The 27,262-nt window shown below is 33.2% G+C and overlaps 1 protein-coding gene across 4 annotated transcripts in view; it reads right to left on the reverse strand.

The window, feature by feature from the left end:
• Positions 1 to 27,262, reverse strand: part of LRBA (LPS responsive beige-like anchor protein) — a 736,878-nt gene that overhangs the window by 581,504 nt on the left and 128,112 nt on the right. For all 4 annotated transcript variants that reach the window (XM_082463287.1, XM_082463288.1, XM_082463286.1 and 1 more), the window contains exons 15-22: positions 26,626 to 26,705; positions 25,269 to 25,331; positions 23,317 to 23,414; positions 14,746 to 14,838; positions 13,412 to 13,520; positions 12,533 to 12,614; positions 9,837 to 9,960; positions 9,343 to 9,535 (exon numbers count right to left, since the gene is read on the reverse strand). In XM_082463287.1, the coding sequence (XP_082319413.1) occupies positions 9,343 to 9,535; positions 9,837 to 9,960; positions 12,533 to 12,614; positions 13,412 to 13,520; positions 14,746 to 14,838; positions 23,317 to 23,414; positions 25,269 to 25,331; positions 26,626 to 26,705 (842 nt within the window). The remainder of the gene's footprint in view (positions 1 to 9,342; positions 9,536 to 9,836; positions 9,961 to 12,532; positions 12,615 to 13,411; positions 13,521 to 14,745; positions 14,839 to 23,316; positions 23,415 to 25,268; positions 25,332 to 26,625; positions 26,706 to 27,262) is intronic.

Consider the following 27,262-nt stretch of genomic DNA (forward strand, 5'->3'; position numbering starts at 1 on the left):
CTTGTTAAATTTCCATCTACTGAAGCCCTTCCCCCCATTCCTACCTTGCTCCGTGGCTATAAAATCCCCATTTCTCCTTGTATTCAGAATTAAGCCAATCTCTACACTTAGGTCTTTTTTCCCCCTATTACAAGAGTTCCTGAATAAAATCTAATTTTACTGCTTTAACTATTGTCTGAGTCTGGTTCTCTTCAACTACATTTTAAATTAATTTCAATATATTTTTTTAAAAATTACCTCCACTAATTTTTCTGAACAGAGTTTTAGAGAAATCCAGAATATGATAAGCAAATTAATTCACTCAATTATTTCTTCCCAGAATTTTAAGTGGTCTGATATTCAGATGTTACATCAAAGTTGCAACTTTTGGTCTGAAGCTCACCTCTTTTAGTAAGTAATGCTAGTAAATATAAAAACAAACTTTACTCTTTCATAAAATGATTTTTGAACGACACTTCCTTATTAACACCAAGTGAGGATGCAATTTAAAGAAAAGCCTTCCAACCAACTTAGTATTCGCTTAATCTCTATAAATAATACTAACACATGGAAACATTCTATAATTAATTTAAAAGAAATTTACTTAAAGAAATATTCTTCCCTCCAACTTCTTTAAAGTATGAAAACGTCCATCTAATCAATAATTGTTCCCTATTCCACAACATGCCTAAAAATATACATGTAATAAATACTACGTTAAGCTCATTTTGATGGGCAATACGAGATATGTTTTTAAATACTTGCACAACAGCTGAGATAGACAGAATGCTTACTGTATACTATTTTAAGCATCTGGCATATATTGAGACTATCTTCAGAGCAACCCTAAAAAGACAGGTAGTATAACCCTCATTTTATATGCATGAAGAGAGGAAGCATAGCGACATAAAGTAATATCACACAGCTACTAACTTACTAATCTTTTCTTTTTTACAAAGATTAATCTTGACCAATTTTATTTTCTTAAGAACAATCCAGACAGGTACTCTCCTGCAAAGCTAGAATATAAATTCACACACAAGTTTTTAGATAGCAACTTAGCAATACCTACTAAAACTTTTAAAAACATGTGCAGGCTCCTTCTCGAATTTTAGGAATTTATCCTACAAAATAAGAGACAGTTATATAGGAGCAGGTTCATCACTGCTCAAAAACAAGGGAAAATTAAACTATAGTGCATATGCAATACACTATAATACAACTCAGTAGATTTTTAAAATATCACCTCCACCAATTTTTCCAAATAAAGTTTTGGAGAACGCCAGAATATGAAAAGTAAACTTGAATCATTTACTCAATCATTCCTTCCTCGAATTACATGTGGTCTGATAGCATTCAGACGTTACATCAAAGCTGCAGCTTTTGCTCTTAACTTTACTTCTCCATAATATTACGCAATATACATATACCTAATAATATGCAGCCATTAAATTCATGTAAGAAGTATATCATTAATTGAAAGAGTACTGTAAAATATCATAAGTATGATAGTTTTATAAGAAAATAATTATATGTATGTGTATATTTATATACAGAACAGAAGACTGGAAAGTCTTGCACCAAAATATTAAGTCATGCACAGGTGACTGGATAAGAGGTGATTTCTGGATTTTGTGTGTATACATTTGTAGTAGGTTCCACATTTCCTACAATGAGCACATATTATTGTAAAAATTAAAAAACAATAAATACTATTTGTTTAAAAAATTTGAAGCCAATGAATACTGTAGCAATTAAGTATAAAATACTGACAATCCATGAAATATGAAAATTTTATAACTCTTGAAATTTCTTAAAAGAATACGTAGCTTTTAATTTTATTACATAGACACCATAAACTCACACATACAAACACATGCATGTTTATATTTGCCAGTTTATAGCTTGTGATTTTTAAAAATACTTTTAAGAAACCACTTACAGAATTCTAACAAAACTGATTTCCACATGCTTTTTACCCAACCTAAACTGTACTTTCTTCTTATATAAAATGACTGACATTTATGTTTAAGCCATTTCATCAGACTGTTAACAGCAAATAAAATCTAAAGATAATTTAAATAATCCAAGATAGCTAAATACTTTACCCCAAATTTATCATCTGGGGAAAAAAATCTAAGTCATATTATATCTTTAAGTCAAGTGAAAACAACTTTTACTTGTTGATTATTTTAAGTCATAGATCGATTCTACCTTGGCAATATAGGCCGCCTAGACAAAACACAGTTTTAGTTTTATCTGTTTAGAAAAAAAAGTTTTTGGACAGTTCTTACAATTCAGAATATATTAAATGCCTTAATCTAAATTTCATTTAAAGAGTAGAAGCATTTTAGCGTACCAAGTGAAAACAGTGTTATTTAATTACTCAAGATAATGTTCAATTTGAAGCATTAAAAAAAGGTAAAGAAAAAGAGGAATAATAAAAACCTAGAAAACACACAAAGTACAGTTACACTAGAAGAGCCCATTACTGCTTATAAAACCTAGTACAGCTGTTGGAGGAGAGGGATACAGTGACAAACAGCTTCCCTGCTACAAAGGTGGCAGGATATCTATCAAACTGGACAATAAAATTGCAATTGAGTTTCTTTGGCTTTTTATAGCAGCTACATGTATCCTGATGTAACTGCAAAAGCTATCCAATTCTGCAATGTTAGTTTTTTACACACCAGTTCTTTATGAAGAACCATGTTATAAATTTGTGATGCTAAGATTTTAAATGACTGCAAAAAGGAAAAAATATACATTACTTCAGTATTATATGCATTAAAATATTTGTAAACCTTTAGAATTAATATCTTCAGAGAAAAAAATTTGGTTCCAAAAATTTCAGCAGAACTTTTAACAGCATGCTACAAATTGTTCACCTACTTACTGAATCACTTCAGCTTCATCCGAAACTTTATTAAATATTGATTTGAAGAGCTTTAGACTGTAAGTTTTCCATTTTACTTTAAAAACAGGTATCAAGATATTAAAATTCAAAAAAAATTAACATAGCTACATTCAAATTACTTTATATAAACTTCATTAAAGAGAAAAAAAAGCTTTTTAATCAATGAAGAAAATTCATACAAGAGAAATAAAACTGAAAGACATTTATGAAACATTAAAATTAAAGGTGAAAATCACAAGAAGCAACTTGTAACTTTAAGTTTTTCTTTTCCCCCTCATAGAGTAAAGTAAAGCTTTAGCACTTATTCTTTAAAGTATACTTTAACAGCAAAAAGGGACAGGTGCAGTTTTACTCAGACAAAATACTCTACAATGAACTTAATCAGTATTTACTCCATTTTATAACTGTAATCCTAAAACTTGAGTCAAAGACTGGTTCTTGGCTCAAAGTAGGCAAAAGAAGCCTCTCCGTAAAGTAACTATTTTCCTTGCAAAGGTTTTAAGATCTGTTTAAAGCCCTAAGTCACTGGAGTAAAGAAAAATATGAACTAGTTTTGTATATATATAAATTCACACAGAAAACTTAAAGCCTGTTTTGGGTTTGTTGTGTATAAATTTGAGTCTAAAAAATACTGATTTCAGATACTTCATAAGAAAAGTAGTTTATATTTCTTCCTTTAACGTCTTCTGTGCCTTAAAATATGCTCCCAGAAAGAAAAAATACATTTTCCTTTATCATGAAAAATGTATTAAGGGGTCATAACTGGGGTCCATATTTAATTTACATAGAATTCTTCTATCTTCATTATGCTTTCTAAACAGTATATTATTATTAGCATCTTAGTGTGAAAGTGGGAAGGGGATAATTTTATAAAAGTCAAAATAATTTTCCCTGTACAATCTGAGGGGCCCTCAAAATTTAGAGTGCATAAGAAGGACTTATTTTAAAATGCAGATTTCTGGGAACATACCACGAGATTCAGCTTAAGATTCTGAGGTGGGGTCCAAGAAACTATAAGATGTCCATCCCAAGTTCCTCTGATGAGATGATCCATAAAACATACTGTGTGTGATTCTGACATAGACTCAGAGAGACATAGACATAGATTCTGACATAAGTAATTTAAAGACAGCTGCTACGGCTATTTCCTGGATCGTGGATAAGAGAAGACTGAGGCGCTAAGGCACACACAGGGTGGCATGGCGCCACATGACAGTGGAACCAAATAGCCCTAAACAATGATGGTGTGGTTCTTCCTCCTCCTTCCTGAAACAAATATTTAACATGCAACTGCCAAGCACTCAGCACCATGCACAGCTACGGGAGATATGACGAAGTATAAAACCCTTCATCCCTGCTGAGAGCTTACAATTCACAGCCACTTTTGACCAACAATATAATATGAGAGCTATTACAGGATCATACTTGCTTAAATAAATACTAGTCTACATTTCCTATATGACACATTACTGCTCTTCTTCATGTACTTTACACTCCCCCAAGCAAACCAAACAATTCCACATGCCTTTCCCTCAGTGACATCATCTACGCACCTCTGCTTATGCCAATTCCTCCCCCAGTGATTCTCATCACCCCAGTCTCTACGTACCCAAATCTTATTTATTACCCTTCAAGGTTGTAGTCAAATGACATCCATTCTACAAACCTCTCAAAGGCCCTCTCCTTTCACTGTGAATCTCTCTTCTAGGACACTTATTCCTTCCTGCCCTGTCTTCCAGTACATGTATTATCTCCCATATTAGAAAGTAACTTCTTTCAGGATAAGATCTGTTCCTGATTCATCTTTCTATCTTTCGTAGTAAACCTGAAGGTACTCAACTAGAAGAAGACAGGAAAAACAAAAGGTAGGAGTGTAAGAACAAAAAGAGGAAACATAAGGGTAGAAAGGGGAAGAAAAGAGGTGGGCAACTGGAGTAAGACCTAGAAACAGAGTGACTGAAAATGAGTAAGAGAGCCCATGGAGGGTCTGACCAACAGACAGTGGGGGTGGCGGGGGGGGGGGAACAGAGAAAAAACAAATATAAACAGAGAAAAAGAAGAGGTTGGGGAGGGGTGGGGAGAGAGAAGATAGGGGGTACAGAAAGGGTGGAGGAACACTGGAGGGAAAAACAAAGAAAGAGAAGGAGAGGGATGGAAAAGAAGGAGATGGTGGCTAAAAGAAGAAAAAGAGAAATAAGCAAAGAGGGAGCAAGCCAGCTAGGCAGTGATAGAGGGTAGCACAGACTGCACCAGATACCCACAGTCAATGCCAATGCAGGGGGTTGGGTGGTGATTAGCTGGAGATTGGGAAGAGGGAGAAGGTAGGGGGAAGAGAGGGAGTGAGGAAGTGGGAGGAGAGAGGGTAGGGGAGAAGGAGAGAGAGGAGAGAGAAGGGGGGTATTAAAATCTTTGCCTTTGAGCACCTGAATTATTCATAGCAGTGAAAATGAATGAAGCAAAGCTATATGTAACAATAAAAAAAAATCTTAGAGACAAAAGGTTTGATGAGAAAAAATAAGTAACACAAGAGTTCACACAGTATGACGTCCCTTTCATAAAATACAGAAACAGGTAAAATGAGAAATTATATTATTTAGGAATACATTTTTTTAACTTTTTCAAGAAGGGAATAATAAACACTAATTCAAAATGGTGATTAGATTTGGGGTGAGGAGGGTGGGTGTTAGAAAGGGAGAACCTTTTTTAAGTTGGGTAGTCACATAGTTTCCTTTATAACACTTCATAGCATATATGCCATGCAAATTATTTTGGATGTAATTAATTCTTCATTTTAAAAGCTGTATTTATAACAAACATGAAGTGACTAGGGCCTTAACTAGTATGCTGGCAGTAAGAATGAGAACAAAAGAATTAACAGGAGGAATGATAGAACTGTAACAAAGGAAAATAGTCATTTAATTCTATTTTCTGTGATTTCACTCATTAACTCCTAACTTCAGATATACACATATATTACCACATTTACCATTTTTAGATTAGACATCGATGGTTAAGAAATGTTTAGAAACTTCTCTGAGTTAACACAACTAAAAATTACTATAAATCAGAATTCAAACCCAGGACTATCCTGTCTCCAAAGCCCATGTTCTCTTCATTACTTACACAAATAGACTGGTGACTGGATATAATATTTAGCCATAAATGCTCAATAGCTCAAAGGTGCCTGAGATTTCTCCAAGTCCGACTCTTTTGTTTTGTGGATGAGACTAGGCTATTGGACCTAAATAGCCTATGATTTCAGCAGTTCTCAAGCATTTTAGTCTCAGGATCCAAAGTACTGGTACCTCCCAAAAATCTTTATTTATATGGGGTATGTCTATTACTAGTTACCATATCAGAAATTAAAACTACGAAATTTTACAAATATTAATTCATTTCAAAAAAGCAATAAACCCAGTATATGTTAATATAAACAACATAGTTTTTGAAAAATGACTTTTTCAAAACAAAAATAATAATAATAATGAGAAGAATGCTATTGTTTCATATTTTTACAAATCTCTTTCAATTCTGGTTTAATAGAAGATGGCTACACTCTAATATCTGTTTTTGTATTCAATCTGTTGTATTATACTGTTTTGGTTGCAGTACATGAAAAAAATCCATCCTCTAACTAGATATGTAGCTGGAAAAGGAGGACCTCACCACTCCCTGAAATGGTCTCCTGGGCTCCCAAGGTCTTCAGGCTTTACTTCAAGAATTACTGATCTAAAGGTTACATTCCTTTAGCCATTCTTCCTAAGGACGGGACAAACTGGAGTGCATATAAAAGTGTTGAATTAACATAGAATATGTAGAAAATTTTTTAAATCTAATTTATATGGGCACTTCCTTAACTGAGAATTCTCCCAGATATACCTGAAGCCCAATCCAAATTACGTGAAACCAAAACTCAACCGTTTTTCTCATTAGCTCTTGTAAAGGGAAAAATAATACTAGCAGAAAATCAGTCCAGACTGCAATAGCCCACTACAACCGAAACCAGAATAACTGGGCATCAGCACAAAGTAAAATAAGTTAGACAAGAGGTGGCAAAGTATTTCTGTAAAGTGCCAAATAGTAAATATTTTAGGCTTGGGAGCCAAAGAGTCTCTGTCACAAATACTCAATGCTTTTAACATGAAAGCAGTCTTAGGGCTTCCCTGGTGGCGCAGTGGTTGAGAGTCTGCCTGCCAGTGCAGGGGACGCGGGTTCGAGCCCTGGTCTGGGAGGATCCCACGTGCCGCGGAGCGGCGGGTCCCGTGAGCCACAGCTACTGAGCCTGCGCGTTTGGAGCCTGTGCTCTGCAGCGGGAGAGGCCGCGACGGTGAGAGGCCTGCGCACCGCGATGAGGAGTGGCCCCGCTTGCCGCGGCTGGAGAAAGCCCTCGCACAGAAACGAGGACCCAACACAGCCAATAAATAAATAATAAATAAATAATAAATAAATTTAAAAAAAAAAAAAGCAGTCTTAGAAAATACATAAATAAATACAGGTGGCTGTATTTCAATAAAAATTTATTTACAGAAACAGGCCAGGCCAGATTTGGCCCTCAGGCCATGCTTGGCTGAACCCTGCCTTAGAATAAACTAGTCAGCTTAAAAATGTAGTGACTAAAACAAAGCCATTTTATAAAATCACATCTTTGCCTCATTTAGCACTGGACTATTCTCAAACATAAATCTGTAGAGTAATATCTTCCAATCTAAGATATCTTTGTAAATCCTTATGATAGTAACACACCTTCCTCTCACTGAAGGAGGAAGAAGAATGAATAACTCTTAAGTACTTACAAATAGCTAAAAGTTATTCAAACACCCAAAAACATATATTTAGGAAATGACAATATATTCCAATAGAATGGCAAAATATTCCAGAGTAATAACTATGATAGTCAATAAAGCATTTAAAGATATACCAAATTTATCAATTCTGTTCTTTATCCTTCTAGTCAATTTATAATTAATATTAATATTTATTTGTTAACTATATTCCTTCTGTGTATATATAGAAAGAGTTCTTAAACAAGATGTAAAAACCATAAACCATAATAGAAACTAATAAATTTTACTACATTAATTACTTGAAATGTAAAATTTCCTCAGAAGACACAAACATAAAACTCCAAACATAAACAGACAAGCAACAAATTGACAGAAGACATTCATAAACAATATAGGTAGCAAAGGATTAAGACCAAGAATACATGAAGAACTCCCACAAAACAACAAAAAATGAAAATTAATATTATGGAAACACAGCATTTAAAATTCATCAAATTTGCAAATTTTTTTAAACTCTAGCCATAACAAGTGATAAGGCGATACGAAGCCATGAGAATTTATACATTGCTGGCAAGAATGTAAACTGATATACCACTTTGGAAAAGGAATTGTATTACCTTGTAATGTTTAACATCTGCACCCTACAAATCATCGATTCCACTTCTAGGAACATATAGAGAGAGAAACTTCCCAATATATACAAAACGCATCAAAAATGCTCATCAACTGGTAAGCAGATAAAGTCATACCATGGAATACATACAATTGAGAAAATTGACCAACTACATTGGTCAGTATGGATGAATCTCAAACAATGATAAGTAAAAACAGAAAGTTACAGGAAAATGCATTTAATACAATACCATTCATATTAAATATACACATGAAAAATAAAATTCTTTAGTGTGCTGTCTGTGTGTCTGTGTGTTTGTATAGTTAAAACATAAATAAGACATAGAAATAATGAAAACACCAAATTCAGGTGAGTGGAAGAAGAGAGAGGGGTTGAAAATGGTAGACAAAGCAGTTGGGATAGGGAACCCAATTCCATAAACACTGGTAGGTACATTATTCCTTATACCTTTTTGTATGTCTAGGACATTTCATTAATATTTTTAAACAAAAGCTATACATAAATAACTAACTAACACCGGCTTAAGTTTAAAAAAAGAGAGAGATTAGTGATTCTTCCAAACCAGTTCTTTAACTGACTGCAACATGAGCAAAGGCAAAATTAGCCAGAGCTTTTTCTGTTTAGTCAACCACCTTATACTACTAAAATAACTTCTCATCTTTGAATATTGTGCGCCACCTTGTGTTCAAAAAGCTTCAAAATACTACAAATTTCAGAGAACCATATATTGAAAATGGCTACTTGAAAATATAAATTCCTTCATGCTGTGTTATAAGGTTTCACTTTATCAACTTAAGCACGCATGAAAATGACATTTGGAAAAAAACTATTTTGATAGAGAAGAAGTTGGAAATACTTTATATTTCTTTTTAGTTATTCCCTTTTTTAGTTGTTCACTTCACTTCATTTCCAGAGAATAATCTGCCTTTTTTCCTTGATTTTAAGTGTATAAAATTTTGTTGAAGAATAAAACTCAAAATTACAGACATTTAAAATGCTAAAATACACTTTCATTTTAAAAAACTTACCTTTGAATGTGTGATTGATAAGGTGTCTACCCACACACGCCAGCCACCCCACTCATATTTGATTGCATGGTAAAGTAGGATTCGGAATATGGCATATACCATTTCTGTTATCTTTTGCTCATCTGAATTCTTAGGATTAAAATAGCAGAGAGAAAGCATCCACTCTTGCCACACAGAACACTGTAGCAAGCTCCTGAAAATTGTAAGAGGACTTGGAATTACTTAAAAAAATAAATCACCTGAAAGAATTCTAAAAAAGTAAAAGTTTAAAACAAAATAAACAAAACAACCAGCTTTATTATGCATCGAAAACAATTAAACAATGTGGTATTGAAAGCTCAATTAACTGTATGGTACATTACTTGTATACCTTAATGAAAAAAGCATATAGAAAATTTATTTCATGGGATTTAAAGCAATTTTTCTTAGAAAAAATGGGCTTATTCAAATCTAGACTTGAATATTGCAAATAAATGCTTTCTGATCCTGCTTACCTTCTATTTTCTCTGCTGTTATTAAAAAGTTTAATCATGTCAGAAAGAAAGGCTCTGCGAACCTCCATGCTCTCTGGGCACTGGGGAGAATTTCGAAGCAGGGTTGCAATTACTTTCAGTATCTCTGTAAGACAATTCATAAACTAGTAAAAAACAAAACATTACAAAAAATTCATAATGTAATATCATCAGTATATTTCAATTTCTTTCATTTCCCTGACATAAATGTCTACTGAAAACATCCTCTTCTGTGTTATAAAAAAAATCATCTGCAGCCAAGACTGACAATACATAGAAAACATCCATAAACAAGAAAGGGATTTTTTGATTTCGTCATTAGAATGTGTAAAGCTAAATTTTAAAAGGTTATAATAAATCAAATTAAATTATAAACGATTAAATGATGGTAAAATTGCAGACACCTCTCCCTTATCTCTGCCAGTTAGTAAAACTGACCTTAAAAATATATGTATATAATCAAAATCTCAGAAAAAAGAGAATAAATTCTCAGCTTCTTCAACAAAATATATACTATGCACATACTCTTTCCTTTATCATTGTGAATTTTAAAAGCTATCAAGATTTGCTTCCATAATTCTAAATCTAAAATTAGATACAAAAAAACAAAAGGAAATTAAAACCTATTTAACACCCCGAACAAATAAAACTGCTACCGTAATGGTCTTAAATATAATGCTGTATAAATTTCTAGTACTAACTTAAAGAAAAGAAATTCTTTTAATACTGAGATACGGAACTTTAAGGAAACAAAAACAGCTATAACCCTGAATTTAAAATTAAATAATATGTCAAAGTTTTACCCAATTAAAAATTGAGGAATTCTAAACCAGCATTTTGCCAAGGTTTTTGGTGATTCTGAAGCACCAAGTTCAAAATATCAGATATGAAGTTACTTTATCATAAATTTAATGATATTTTAAGAGCAATTTCTGAATTCTTCTAATGACAAATTCAAATTTTCTCTACCTGCACAATGATTACAAAGATGATAATCATAATAATGATAATGATGATAATAATAGCCACTAATTTTGAGGATATACTATTGTGAGACACAATATTTAAGAAAATACAGGTATTGATACATTTAATCCTTATACAATGATAGGTTGATACTATTATTATCCCCATTTTAGAGACAAGAAAACTAAGGAACACCTAAATTAATTAATTTACCCAAAAATCACAGAACTATTAAGACACGTAGACAAGATTGAAAAGCTAGACGTCCTATGTTTTTAAACACATTACACTGCCTACCTTTTCTGCCAGTATATTACATAGATAATATATTTTAAAATTCTTACTTTAATAAGTCATTTTTCCATAGCTACATAAAATATATTTTATATTATATATATAAAATCAAGGTATTTTCGGGACTTCCCTGGTGGTCCAGCAGTTAAGACTCTGCACTGCCAAGGCAGGGGGCCTGGGTTCGATCCCTGATCAGGCAACTAGATCCTGTATGCCACAACTAAAAGATGCCACAGGCCGCAACTAAAGATGCCACATGCCAACTAAAAGATTCCACATGCCGCAATGAAGATCCCGTGTGTCCCAACTAAGACTCGGTTGCCGCCAAATAAATAAATAAATATTTTTAAAATAATAAAATAAAATAAAGGTATTTTCCTTTTTTACTCTCTAAAATAATGACATCACATCTCCCTAAAGGCTGAGAAAAATTAACCATGTGACATGTGTTTTTAAAATTAGTACTGAAATAGAGTACCGCAAACATGACCGTAACTCACCACACAAAAAGTAATCAATTTCTGAAACTCTACAAATCAGTTATTTTAATATCAATAATCTTAAAAAGCAAGATGAGAAATGTACACGTTTTATAAGTGCTTAAGAACTCTAAATATCAAAAGAAAAGACTGTTAACCAAGACTAAGTGCATAAACAATAAAGAAGATGGACATTTTTCAATTCCAAACTTGGTATTCTTAACTTGACAGTAATTTAAGATGAAAGCTACCTCATGGTCCATGTAACTTAGCCTGACATCACTAAATAGTGCAATCAAAACTTTACCAAAAATCTGAACATATATTAAAAAACCAAGATCTTATGCATATAATTCTTCAAAACCTCTATATAAACATTTCCATATAACCTAAAGTCAATGTGACATTATATTCAACATCAAACACAAATAAAACTAGTATTATATTAATGGCTATAATGAAATATTATTTGAACAATGTGTTTTCAACAATACCAACTTCAGGTTCTTCAGTGACTTTCCTTTTTAGTAGCAAAATCTACTTATAAAAGTATAAAAAGGAAGGGAGTGGGAGAAATGGGAGAAGGTGCTCAAAGAGTACAAACTTCCAGTTATAAGGTGAATAAGCTCTGTGTATGTAACGTATAACCACCTGGAGACCACGGTCAACTATACCATATTATATATCTGAAAGGTGCTAAGGGAGTCGATCTTAAAAGTTTTCACTACACGTAACACACAAAAAATTATAACTGTGTGAAGTGATGGATGTGTTAACTAACCTTACTGTGACAATCACTTCACAACATATACATATATCAAGTTATTAGATTGTACACCTTAAAAGTACACAATGTTCTATGTCAATTATATTACAATAAAGGGGGAAAAACAAAAAGCAAATATCAAAAAAATAAATAAAAGTATGTTAAATACATACGAGGATTTTGTATCTTAACTGAAGAATCAGGATCTGGATGCTGTTTATGTATCACCTGAGTACAAATCTGTTCTATAAGAATCTACAGAAGTGAAACAATAGATTGTATTAGCATAATCACTGTATTACCATCACTATTTATGAACTTTAAGTACAACAGTAAACAACATTAAGTATATAGTCCAGTAATGTCATGCTAAATATCTCTTGCATTATATGGAATAAATAATTTCAACACTATAACTCTACTTTTACTGGATTATAAAATGAGACATCGGGACATCCCTGGTGGCATAGTGCTTAAAAATCTGCCTGCCAACGCAGGGGACACAGGTTCGAGCCCTGGGCCGGGAAGATCCCACATGCTGAGGTGCAACTAAGCCCGTGCACCACAACTACTGAGCCTGCACTCTAGAGCCCATTAGCCACAACTACTGAGCCCGCGCGCCACAACTACTGAAGCCCACACACCTAGACCCCATGCTCCGCAACAAGAGAAGCCACTGCAGTGAGAAGGCTGTGCACCGCAACAAAGAGTAGCCCCCGCTCGCTGCAACTAGAGAAAAGCCTGTGCGCAGCAACGAAGACCCAATGCAGCCAAAAATAAATAAATAAATAAATAAATAAATATTTTTTTAAAAAAGAGAGACATCAAACAGTCAATACAATGGAGAAAATACTTAAACAGAGATGTCCACACTGCTTAGAAATTCACCGAATAATAGATTTATTACGATGCAGCCACATTTCCTTTATATAACTACTTTCAAAATTGTACATCAAACCTAAATGATCTTATTTCATCTAGACACTACCAACTCAGTTATACAGGTATTTTCATAAGAAATTAGGAAGGTTAAATTCTAACTACATTCCTACCTCAAATAGGACATTATATGTGGTCATTGTGATTAAATTTGTCTGAAGCATGAGTCTTTCAGCTAGCAATGAAAACAATCCATGTCCAAGCATGACTTCAGCTTTTCTTCTGCAATTACATAGAAAAAAGAAAATCAAATGCAGAGTTTTATTATTCACTATTTAGTATGCATGCTGATGAAGGAGACACATAAATGTTTTTCACATTATTAACAAATTCCAACTCAATAATGCCCCCAATTTTCTCAGACCTAGAACTTATAAGGCCACAAAATCTTTAATAGAGAAATACAAACAACAAATATATAGGCACAATTAAAGTTTTAAAAAAATATGACTGGCTATGCCACAGCACAGCAAAAACTGTCACCAAAATCTTCAAAACAATTATTTATTAACTAGCTGCTTCTCTCCATTAGCCATGAGCTAAGCTCTACCATAAATAATAATCTAAAGACGACGAAGTAAAGTAGAAAAACAATGTGGAAGAAAAGGTAGAAGACATGCAAGAGAATTTTTAAATGAATACTGTGAAGATAAATATATCAATACTAAAATTAAACTTCCAAGCAAAACTTTAGAAACTGAAGGATCACAAACTTAATTCTACCCCTGGGTTTATCAAATGTTTTCTGCAAATGGCTGGATACTATATATTTTAGGTTTTGTGGACCATATGTTCTCTGTAGCAACAAATCAACACTGCTGTTATAATGTATCAACAGCCATAGATAACAAGCAAATAAATGATTGTGGCTGTGTTCCAATGAAACTTTATGTACAGTCAGCCAGCTGGATTCAAAATAAAGATAACAAGTTTACCAATACTTTTCTACCACCAAAATTGTTCATTTTGGACAAACTTGGTGGTGTTCATTTCTGGTATAAGGAACAATAGGTAGGACATGAATATCTGCATTCAGCTAAAACAAAAGGAAACATGGGAGTTTCAGTTTTTAGTTATACATATAGCAGAATACAGTATGTGACAAATAACCAGGTTACTATGTTAGCTTTATAGTATAAAGCAAATAATGATCAAGCCACCTGAAATGAAGTCCCTACCTAGATTTACCTAGAATTCAACTTATACAAATGTATTCTTACAATAAACAAAAAAAAGGGAAAATTTAAATCAAAACATAAACAATATACTACTGTTCCCTACTTTACTTTTAACATGTAGAAATGGGATTAAATTTATATAGCATTTTATGAATAAAAATAAATAAAAGATAGACTAGAGGAACCACAGTACATAAATACTATTCCCAAGATTTATAAAATAAATATGTAATATACAACAGTCCATTTTAGATTTCATGCATACTCACTTTGGGGCCAGGTGTTTTAAAAAATAGCCCATTGCCTTGAGAGCTTGTACTCTGATTCCTTCACTTGTTGATGCCATAAGTTTATAGATAACTCTGAATAAATAAAAATTAAAAACAAATTACTATGAGTATATATTTCAAAAGTAAATACCTAAGATATACTCGTGTATATTTTTTCATATAGTCACATAATTTTAAACCTAACTTCAAGTAAGATATGGGTGAATTTAATATACATTTCTGACATTTAAAAACTTGTTTATCAACTACATGTTGTCTTCAAGAAACCCACTTTAAATATAGACACATATAGATAAAAAGTAAATGAATGGAGAAAAATATACCATGTTAATTTAACACTAATCAAAAAGCAAGAGCAGCTATATTAATTTCAGACAGAGAAGACTTCAAAGTAAGGAAAGTTATCAGGGATAAAGATGGGCATTACATCATGATAAAGGGGTCAATTCGCCAATATGACATAACAATCCTTAACATGTATGCACCTAACTATAGAGCCTAAAACTGTGTGGCAAAAACTGACAGAACTGCAAGGAGAAACAGATGAATCTATTATCATAGTTGGAGCTTGCAAAACTCCTTTCTCAAAAATGGACAGATCCAGCAGGCAGAAAATCAGTAAGGACATAGTTAACCTCAAAAATACCATCAATTGGGCTTCCCTGGTGGCGCAGTGGTTGAGAATCTGCCTGCTAATGCAGGGGACATGGGTTCTAGCCCTGGTCTGGGAAGATCTCATATGCCGCGGAGCAACTAAGCCCGTGAGCCACAGCTGCTGAGCCTGCGCGTCTGGAGCCTGTGCCCCGCAACGGGAGGGGCTGCAATAGTGAAAGGCCCGTGCACCGCAATGAAGAGTGGCCCCTGCTTGCCGCAACTAGAGAAAGCCCTCGCATGAAACAAAGACCCAACACAGCCAAAAATAAATTAAATAAATAAATAAATAAAGTAGCTATAAAAATAAAATACCATCAATCAACAGGATATAACTGACATCTATAGACTACTTCATTCTACAATAGTAGGATACACATTTTTCTCCAGCTCACATGGAACATTCACCAAGTGGACCACATGCAGGGCCATAAAACACACATAATCAACAAATATAAAGATTGGAAATTATATAAAGTTTGCTCTCAGACCACAATGGAACTAAATTAGAAATCAGTAACAGAAAGATAACTGAAAAACCCCAAAATACTTGGAGATTAAACAACATACTTCTAAATAGCACGTGGGTCAAAGAAGAAATCTCAAAAAATTAAAAGTATTTTCAACGAAATGAAAATGAAAGTACTACTTATAAAAATCTCTGGGATGGGGCTTCCCTGGTGGCGCAGTGGTTGAGAATCTGCCTGCCAATGCAGGGGACACGTGTTCGACCCCTGGTCTGGGAAGATCCCACATGCCACGGAGCAACTGGGCCCGTGAGCCACAACTACTGAGCCTGCGCGTCTGGAGCCTGTGCTCCGCAACAAGAGAGGCCACGATAGTGAGAGGCCCGCACACGGGGATGAAGAGTGGCCCCCGTTCACCGCAACTAAAGAAAGCCCTCGCACATAAACGAAGACCCAACACAGCCAAAAATAAATAAATAAATAAATAAATAAATAAATAAATAAATAAATAAATTTATAATTTAAAAAAAGATTGCAAATTAAAAAAAAAAAAATCTCTGGGATGTTGCAAAAGCAGTGCTTACAGGAAAATTTATAGCACTGAATGCATATATTAGAAAAGAAGAAAGATCTGAAATCAATAACATAAGTTTTCACTCTAGAACACCTGGAAGAGAAAATTCAATTCAAAGTAAGCAGGAGAAAAATAATAAGTATTAGAGTAGAAATCAATAAAATAGAAAATAAAAAATCAATAGAGGGCTTCCCTGGTGGTGCAGTGGTTAAGAATCTGCCTGCCAATGCAGGGGACACGGGTTCGAGCCCTAGTCTGGGAAAATCCCACATGCTGCAGAGCAGCTGGGCCCGTGAGCCACAATTACTGAGCCTGCGCGTCTGGAACCTGTGCTCCGCAACAAGAGAGGCCGCGATAGTGAGAGGCCCGCGCACCGCGATGAAGAGTGGCCCCCGCTTGCCACAACTAGAGAAAGCCCTCGCACAGAAACGAAGACCCAACACAGCCATAAATAAATAAATTTTTTTAAAAAAATCAATAGAGAAAATCAACAAAACCAAAAGCTGCTTCTTCAAAAAGATCAATAAAATCAGTAAGCTTCTATCCAAGCTAAGAAAAAAGAGAAAGGATGTAATTTACTAATATCAGAAATGAAAGCAGGGCTATCCCTACAGAATATTAGTGCTACTGATGCTACCTGACTTCAAGACTTACTGTAAAGCTACAGTAATCAAGATAGTGTGGTACTGGTAAAAGAGTACACAAATAGATCAACAGAGAGCCTAGAAATAGACCCACATAAATCTAGTCAACCAATCTTTGACAAAAGAGGAACACAAGCAAGACAATGAACAGATATTCTTTTCAACAAATGATGCTGAAACAACAGGACGTCCACATCCAACAAATGAACCTAGACACAGACTTTACACCATTCATAAAAATTAACTCAAACGTGGATGGATCTAGAGACCGTCATACAGAGTGAAGTAAGTCAGAAAGAGAAAAACAAATATCGTATATTAACACATATATGTGGAACCTAGAAAAATGGTACAGATGAACCGGTTTGCAGGGCAGAAACTGAGACACAGATGTAGAGAACAAACATATGGACACCAAGGGGGGAAAGCTGCAGGGGGTGGGAGGGGGGGTGTGCTGAATTGGGAGATTGGGATTGACATGTATATGCTGATGGGTATAAAATGGATGACTAATAACCTGCTGTATTAAAAAATAAATAAAGTTAAATTAAAAAAAAAATTAACTCAAAATGGACCTCAATGTAAAATGCAAAACCATAAAACTCCTAGAACACAACAGAGGAGAAAACCTAGATGACTTTGGGTATGGTGATGCCTTTTTACTTACAACACCAAAGACATGATCCACAATAAAAATAACTGATTAGCTGGATTTCATTAAAATTAAAAACTGCTCTGCAAAAGACTGTATCAAGAGAATTAGAAGACAAGGCATAGACTAAGAGAAAATACTTGCAAAGGAAACATCTGATAAAGCACTGTTATCCAAAATATGCAAAGAACTCTAAAACTCAACAGTAAGAAAACAAACAACTGGATTTTTTAAAAAATAGGCCAAAGAACTTAATAGATACCTTGACTAACCAAGATGGAGTAAGGATAATACGGCCTTTCTATCTTGTGTATTAGAACCACAACTATAGAAAAAACACGAAAAGCAACCTCCTAAATACTCCAAAGACTAAACAAAAGTATGTGCATTGGTGTAGGGGAGTTAATACTTGCAGATTACCCATTTCAGAGGTAAGAGTCTCAATTTTCAATTTTCTTTTGTAAATCTCACCCATAAGTGGGTCCCTGTCTCAGAGTTCGTTTCTGTCAGAAGTTCAGGTAGCTAATATTCTGAGAAAAACTGTCCTTCTGGTTAGAGGAACTAAGAAAATGTGTCCTTATAGGCCAGAGAGAGTCATGAATAGGAGCAAACAGGAGAGAAGGATCATCAAAATCTGTGTAAAAACCTGCAAAAGCCCTAAACTGACCCAAGAGATGCAATGTATGGGGCAGACTCAGACCAGAATAATAATTTAATATTCTAAATTGAAAGAAGACCTGAATTATCACCAATTCTCAGCCTAATCCCTGAGTAGTGCAGGTACAAGAAAAACCCAAAGCAAGACAAGAGAGGTTTTAAAAATGAAGTGCCATCAGAACCACCATCCACAAAGGACAGGTAGAACTTGCAGTCTGACCCTTCTTGCTAAAATAAAACAAAACAAAAAAAATCAACATTTGTTAACAGATCATAACAAAGTCCCAGAGTTGATTTAAAAAAAAGATAACACAACATCCATGATAGATTAAAAAACACTTAATGTACAAAGAATAAAGAAAATGTGACAATTTCTCATGGGAAAACACAATGAACAGATGCTGATGGGATAGGCAATTCTTGCGATTATCACACAAAGATTTTAAAGCTATTATAACTATGCTCCAGAAGGTAAAGGTAAACACAGTCTAAGTGGATCAGAAAATAAAGTTCTCATCAAAAGAAAGAAAGTATAAAAATTAACTATATTGAAATTATACAACTGAAATGTACAAGAGCTGAAATATTCATGATGGGCTCAACATCAAAATAGAAAAAACAAAGAAAAAGTTTATAAACTTGAAGATCAAGTTTATCATACATGTCAAATTTCTTTATCAATAGAAAGTATCAAATCTGAAGAACAGAGACAAAAATGATTGAAATAAACTAAAAGGAAGCTGAAGGAGATGTGCATTAAAACCTCTAATATTCAAGTCACTAGAAATCCAAAATGAAAGAGAAAGATACACCTGAAACAAAAAAATATTTTAAAATAAGAGCATAAAACTTCTCAGACTTGGTGATAAAAACAAAGAAAATGAAATTTCGGGGAGTATGGTTGGGGGAGAATGAAAGAACATGTCCTGAAAGCAAATATAAAAATCTAATATATTATATTTAGCAAAGAAAGATTTGATTTATCATAGGTTTCTTCTTAGAAATCATGGAGGCCCGCAGACAGCGGGAAAATAGTTTAAAGTATTGAAAGAACAAAACTAGAAACACAGAATTCTACATGCAGCAAAAATATCCTTGGGCAAACGCCAAATAAAAGCATTTTCAGAAGAAAAACTAAGAAATCATGTTTCCAGCAAAACTACTAAACAAGAAATGCTTCCTTCACGAATTAAAAGAATTGTAGATGTCTGAATAAACATAAGTTTTTTCTCCTCTTAAATTCTTTAAACTACATATTACAAGTGAAATTAAAAATTATAACATTGTCTAGAGAGGCTTATGATGCATTAGATACAAAAAGGAACAATGGTGGAGCTTAAAGGTATCAATATACTTGCAGTGGTTCTATATTTTATTTGAAGACGCAGAATATTAACTCTAGGTATACTGTGAAATCTCTAAAGCAGCCAATAAAAATTTACACAAAGAGATAGATCCAAAACCTAATAGAAATTAATTTTCAAAGAATTCTAAAAGAATTCAAATACAAAGCAAAGGAAAAACAAAGGAAAAATTATACTGAGACAAATAAATAATAAAACACTAGATGAAAATAAAGCTATATCAATAATTACATTAAAAGTAAATAGTCAAAACACAATGAAAAGACTAAGTGTCTCAGAGTACATTTTAAAAAATAAAACATCCAACTACACTGTGTGTATCAGTCATTGTTTTCTATAGAAGGAGAACCAACAGGTTGTGTATATACACAGAGGGAGACAGATATTTATTTTAAAGAACTGGCTCACACAACTATGGAGGCTAAGTCCAAAATCTGCAGGACAGACAAGTACTCTGGAGATTGAGGAAAACTCGACCCAAGTCCAAAGGCATTGTGTTGGCAGAATTCCTTTTTATTTTATTAATGCCTTCAACTGATTTGATAGGCCCACCCACATTATGGATGGTAACCTGCTTTACTCAAGGTCTGCCAACTTAAATGTTGACCACATTCAAAACATGATTTCACAAAAATATCCAGGATAATGTCTGACCAAATATCAAGGAACTACGGCCAAGCCAGTTGACACAAAATTAGCTATCATACTGTGTACATAAGAAATTCAATTAACTATAAAGATATAGATAAATTAAAACGGAAAACAAGATATACCATGCAAACACAAAGCAAAAGAAAGCTGGATTAGCCATATAAATATCAAACTAAGTAGATTTCAGATCAAGAAACATTTCCAGGTGGAAAAAAAGGAAAAAACATAATTATAAAAGCATTAATTCCCCAGCAAGACATAAAAATCCTCAATATAGATATACTTAATATCTGAGTTAAAATACCTGAAGCAAAAAATGATAAAAATACAAAGAAAAAAAAGAGAAAAAAGCATATTTATAGTCAGAGATTTCAATAATCATATCTCAATAAATGACAGAGCAAGTAGACAAAGAAGCAGTAATGGCACAGAAGATCTGAAAAACGGTATCAACCAACTTAGCCTACTTGACATTTATAGAACACTCCATCCAAAAACATCAAAACAACATCAAAATACATGTACTTTTCTGGTGCGCATGGAACATTTACCCGGATATACTATATGCTGAACCATAAAGCAAGTCTCAATAAATTTTAAAGGATTCAAGTCATACAAAGATCCTCATAGACCAAAATGAATTAAATTAAAATTCAAACAGGGACTTCCCTGGTGGTCCAGTGGCTAAGACTGCACACTCCCAATGCACAGGGCTAGGGTTCGATCCTCTGTCAAGGAATTAGATCCCACATGCCACAACTAAGAGTTTGCATGCCGCAACTAAGACCATATGCAGCCAAATAAATAAATAAATATTAAAAAAAAAAAAAGACTCCCAAGGCCAAGTTAGCATAGGAAGCCCAGGGATTAACGATTAAAAAAAAAAATTCAAATTCAAACATAAAAAGATCTCTGGAACACACTTCTAAATAACACATGGATAAAACAAGAAATGAAAAGGAAAACGTATTTCGAACTGAATAAAAATGACATTAAACTGAAAGTGCTTAGGAAGAAATTTAAAGCACTAAATACCTATATTCAAAAAGAAGAAAGATCTCAAAACAGTGACAATGAATAAATTTGATTAACCTCTAGCCAGATTGATTTGGAAAAAAGAAGAAAAATTATTAGTGTCAGAAATGAGAGAGGTAAAATCACTACAGGCTTTTCAGATATTTAAATGAAAATAAAGGAACAACTTTACATCAATAAATTTGACAGTTTAAATGAAACAGACAATTCCTTGATAGATAGAAACTTACCAATACTTATCAAAGAATAAACAGATAACCTAAACAGCCCTGTATCTATTAAGAAAATTGAATTTGTAGCTAAAAACATCCCTACAAAGAAAATTCCACTCCTAGCTAACTTCACTGGTAAATTTTAGCAAACACTTCAAGAATAAATAATAATAATTCTATACAAACTCTTCAAGAAAATTAAAGAGTAGGGAATATTCCCCAAATCATTCTATGAGGTCAGCACTTACTCTGGCATTTAAATCAGCCAACTTTGAATATAACAAATTACCCTTCATAGTGTGGGTGCCTCATCCTAACAGTTGAAGGCTTTAATAGAAAAAAAGAAAGGACCTCCCTAGAGGAAGAGGGAATACTGCCAGCAGACTGCCTTTGGACTCAAACTGCAACATCAACTCTTATCTGGGTCTCCACCTGCCAGCCTGCAAATTTTGGAGGCTTCCACAATCACATGAGCCAATTCCTTAACATAAATCTCAATATCCCTCCCTCCGTCCCTCCCTCTCTCTCTCTGTCTCCCTCCCTCTCTCTCACACATATGCACACACACCCACACCCTTTTGGTTCTGTTTCTCTGCGAATCTCTGAAAATACACTCCTTAAGTATAATGTATAAAGTCATCTTCTATCTTACAGAGAATGAGTACTGAAAGGTAACAAATAAAAACTTTGTAATAGAGGATTGATATGGGAAATTTATTATAACTAAATCAGTAAATTAGTTACTGTAGCTGATCATCCAACAAAGTAGCTGTTAAACTTTTGTAGCCCAAAAACCTTCTCATTAAATGAAAGATTTAAAACAAAAGTATTCTCTTTTGTTATGATGATTGTTGCAGACTGAATGTGTGCTCCTCAATTCACATGTTCAAGCCCTAAGCTCCACAGTGGCTATATTTGGAGATGGGGCCTATAAGAAATCAATTAAGATTGAATGAGGTCATAAGGGCGGGTCCCTGATTCGATAGGATCAGCGTCCCTATTAAAAAAAAAAGACTAAAGAGCTTGCTCTCTTCTCTCTCTCTCTCTCTTTCTGTTCGTGCACACACACAAAAAATCATGTGAACACACAACAAGAAGGTGGCTGTGTACAACCCAAAGGGAAAGCCCTCACCAGACACCAGCCCTGCTGGCACCTTGATCTTGGGCTTACAGTCTCCAGGACTATGGGAAAACAAATTTCTGGTGTTTAAGCCACCTGGTCTAGGGTATTTTGTTAAGGCAGCCCGAGAGGACTAATACAATGATGATTTGGGATTGGGGTTGGAAGAGGTTATGTTTTAAAGGGAAGATAGAGATCTTCTCTTGGATCACAATTGAATATTTTTGTCTTAGGACCTAAAGATAAGTCTGCTGAAGAATTCGACCTTACAATAGCAGTATAGTAGCACTAACCATACAAAATACTGGAATGATTTGCCTGATCTGTCCTCACATACTAAATAGTAACACAGCCTCTATATTTAAAGATCTTTTCAAAAAACGTAAGACATGAAATAAAAACCTCTTATATCTTAAATCATTTTATAAGATCCAGTAATAATTTTCATATCTAAGAATCTGTCATTTCCAAACTGATCTCTTCTATTAAATATATTAAAATTCTTGAAATGTTAAACTCTTACCGTAACCCATTCCTTTGGTCAAAAGCAGGTATCATAGAATTAGGATGTTCTGACATTAATGCAACAAGCAGCTGTAGGACATCCATTAGATTGTCATCCTAAAATTATTTTAGAATTTTTTTAAATAAAGAAAAACAACTTATTTGAACAATGACTATTTCTCAAACAATGAATTTTAACTTAAAAAAAAATAAGTAGACATCTATATGAATCCACTTTTTTTAAGCAAACATTCTTTATATACACATATTCACCTGCATAACTCAAAATACACAACACCAAATAGTCAAATAATTTCTTAATCAAAGATATAAAATGTCTCTTATACTGTATCAAGATTTCCTAAAACATATTCCATTGATATAATAGATACTGATTTACAGATTTTTTTTTTTTAAAGGAAGGATTATACAGCAAGAAATTGGGCAGGGGGGAGGAAGAACAGGTTGTTCTTTTTATTACAGCAAGACATATTGAAGCTTTAATATGCTAATAGATGTTGTGATATGGTAGTAGTGCTGGGGACAACATACTGTGTATCACTTTCTAAACTTATTTAACTAGGACCACTTTGTGCACTAAGCCTCTCAAGAAACTAGTTCTGAAAGAAGACCTTTTGGGAAATGATAACTGGATAGTTCTCTTATATTATCTGTTGTCAGTATTAAAGATATAGATGATCAATAAATGCTTATTGTGTCAACATGCTACTGTATATGGTATAATTTGATAACATTTGCATAATAGCACAGGAGCAAACACATATGAGTACTGAAATCTAAAAATTTCAGGAAAATCCTTTACAACCTCTGTTGCATATCATTAGGGCCTATTTGGGCATTAGAAATCCAAAGACTAAAGGGAAGCAGCAGTTAGTCATCTCTATGGTGCCCTGCCTCCAAGGTTTTCATTCACTGCTTTTGAACTTTTGCTGTGGAAGCTACTTGAATATTTAATTTTCAATATGCTAAGTAAATGATCTAGAAGTAGGGCACTGAGCCTTTGGAAAACCGTTATTTGAAGGACCTGAAAAATCCCTGATTTAATAGTTTCAGAGAAAACAGAAGATCACTGTGACTTCCAGTTTCTCTCTTATGAAATATTTTGGTCCCTAAGGGTCAAGAAAATCTAAAAATAAAATAGAATATCCTACTCAAGAAGAAAAAGAAATCACAATCATTAATGTTTGAGTCAAATATGATCCAATCAAGAAATTTAACCCATTCTTTTCTGCCCCACTTAACAAAGATAGGTCCAAACCATATCTCTCATTTATTAATGATTTTAAAAGGCACTATTTCATGCTGTAACAAATATGTGAACTCAGAAAAAATGAATTATAACACAGGAATGTAAATTATCATATAAATGTTGTGCTTTATATGAAATTAATTTCAGATTCTACTTATTTAAAACATGTTTAATCAGATTATTTATTTAGACTACATCTGGCATATATTACATTTTTGCAATGCTAAAAAATAAAGGAAAAAACTCCAGACATTTCAACCTATTTATTTTCAACCATATAATTTTAAATCAACCATAAATGAGTTGTTTAACTTAACGGTATTTGATTATACAAAATCAGTGGGAAGACTGTTATGAATTTAAAAATCCAATCATTTTTAGTCATTTTCATTATCTATTTTTCCATTTCTTACACTGGTTCCTGGAAATAAACTGAAAGTATTCTTTGGTACAGTTTATTACTAGGTCAATGAGATCTAATTTTAACACTTTTTAAAAGCCTTTCATGATTATTCGCAAAGGCATCTTGTGGTAATAACGAATATTTAAATGAAGATTGCTAACATTTAGTTCCTAGATACATTTACTCTCCATTATAGTTACATCATTAATGAAAGATTTCTTTAACTATTTTACTTTTAAAAACGCGCATAATGCAACTTCAAAAAATAAAATCCCAACATATAAAATTCAAATGTTACCTCATGCATAGTGAGTAGATAATTAAGAATGGCCTGCAGCTCATCTTCCTTTACTCCAGAATCCTTTAAAAACATAAGACAAGTATCTTATGCTTACATATATAAAACATTTTTGAAAAGGGAAATTATACACACAGATTTCTCAACTTGGTGAGTTGCTATAAATATAAAAAGATAATGTAATATAAAAATCTAAATTTAAAATAAAAATTCGGGGAAGCACTAAAGACATGCAGTATGCAACACAGTGTAGAAGTCAAAAGAGATCAGACATCAGTATCCTGTTTTTGGCACCTTATATGATAACCTATCTGGTAAAGCTTCAGAATCCTGACATAAGCAAAAATAATAATTAAGAACAAGTAAAAGGGTATTACTCAACACCTATCACTCCTCTAAATACAGAAGACAATTTTTCTGTTTATTTTCTTCTATTAAATTTGGACAGTAAAATGAACAGTTTCTAAAATTACCAAGTTAAAATGTCAGGTACTAAAAATTGAGTAGTAATTTCACTGGGAAAAACACTGTACTTTTAAATATGAATGCATTATAAAAATTTTCAAACTACTGTATTATTAATCATAAAACAAAGCTGAAATCTCAAAAAAGAACAATAGGAATTAGGAAACAAAACACACTAGGAAAGAATAGAAACAGGCAATTTAAAGGTTAAATTTTTTAATAAATGGAAATAAGATATCTGATTCTGAAAGATATACTAACAGGTCCATTTACCATAATATTATGTGACAGCTAATAAAGCATTAAACTGTAAAGAATAAGAAATAAAATGATATAGGAAAATACTGAATAAATCACTGGCAACAAATATATTTATATATTGGCATCTTATAAAACCAAAACACTGTCCTTAAAAATAATATTAAATTTTACTTTACCGATAGTAGAATGAAATGGGACAAAATGTAATCATTTCTATCTGGTACATTTTATACAGGAAAACTATTTTTCAAAATCTGAATGTCAGGTACAAGGAATCTCTAAAATTGAAACCTCCTTGAGGAGCTCTGTTGACTACTGCATCACCAGTTCTAAGAATAGTAGAAGTAATAGAAACTCAGTAAATATTTGCTGAATGAAAGAATGAATACACTTGAACTCCAACAGAAATTCATATAACACATATTACGATTATCAATTTCTAATTCTGCATTAATGTTTATCAATTATATGCCTAAGGAGAAAAAACAAACAAGGAAATAAATATCTTTCAAAGTTTTTTCCACTGTGTAAACGTATTAACAGAGCAAAGAGTAAACAAACCAAGATTGTATTTTATGTGAAATTTTAAGTTCAATACACACATGCTATAGGGTAAGAAATATGAACTCACCTTCATCACTAATTGCTTAATGAACATCAACAAGAACGCTCGTAGAGAAAGCATTTCTTTTTGATTAGGTCGTGGTCCATCTTTTAAAAAGACAAACACATACACACACACTGAGTATTTCAAAAACCTCAAAGTTAAGTATAACATTCTCATTCCCAATAGTTTTTCCACCTATTTATAAGAAACATAAAGGTCAGTTTCCTGAAGAGTTTAATGCCTCCAGAAGGATGAGTATTCAATCTCACATGCAATTGTATATACAATGCTCCAAATGTACAAAATGGGTTATGTAGAAACCACAATGAAAATGTTTGTTTTGGGGTAAGGTCAAAGGAATTTTAAAACATAAAAATGAGGTAACAAATTTATATTTAGTTTTAAAAGACTCTCTTGGAATGTTACTATGGTAACATAAGTTTACAAAGAAAAAAGCAAAAGAAAATCTAAACTTTATATGTGTATTTAGTATGAAAACACTTTTTTCTATTGTTACCATTGTATAAGCTAATACAAAAAGCTCAAAGTACACCTCAACACAGTATCGTTCATGAAGAAGGGAAACATTGTGTTGACCTCCTCTGACATCTCCTCCTCTTCTTGAAAAAGTGCTTGGTCACACATGGCTCACATTAAAGTC

Source organism: Balaenoptera physalus, assembly GCF_965194825.1.
Source record: "Balaenoptera physalus genome assembly, chromosome: 5".
NCBI classification, from domain to species: Eukaryota; Metazoa; Chordata; class Mammalia; order Artiodactyla; family Balaenopteridae; genus Balaenoptera; species Balaenoptera physalus.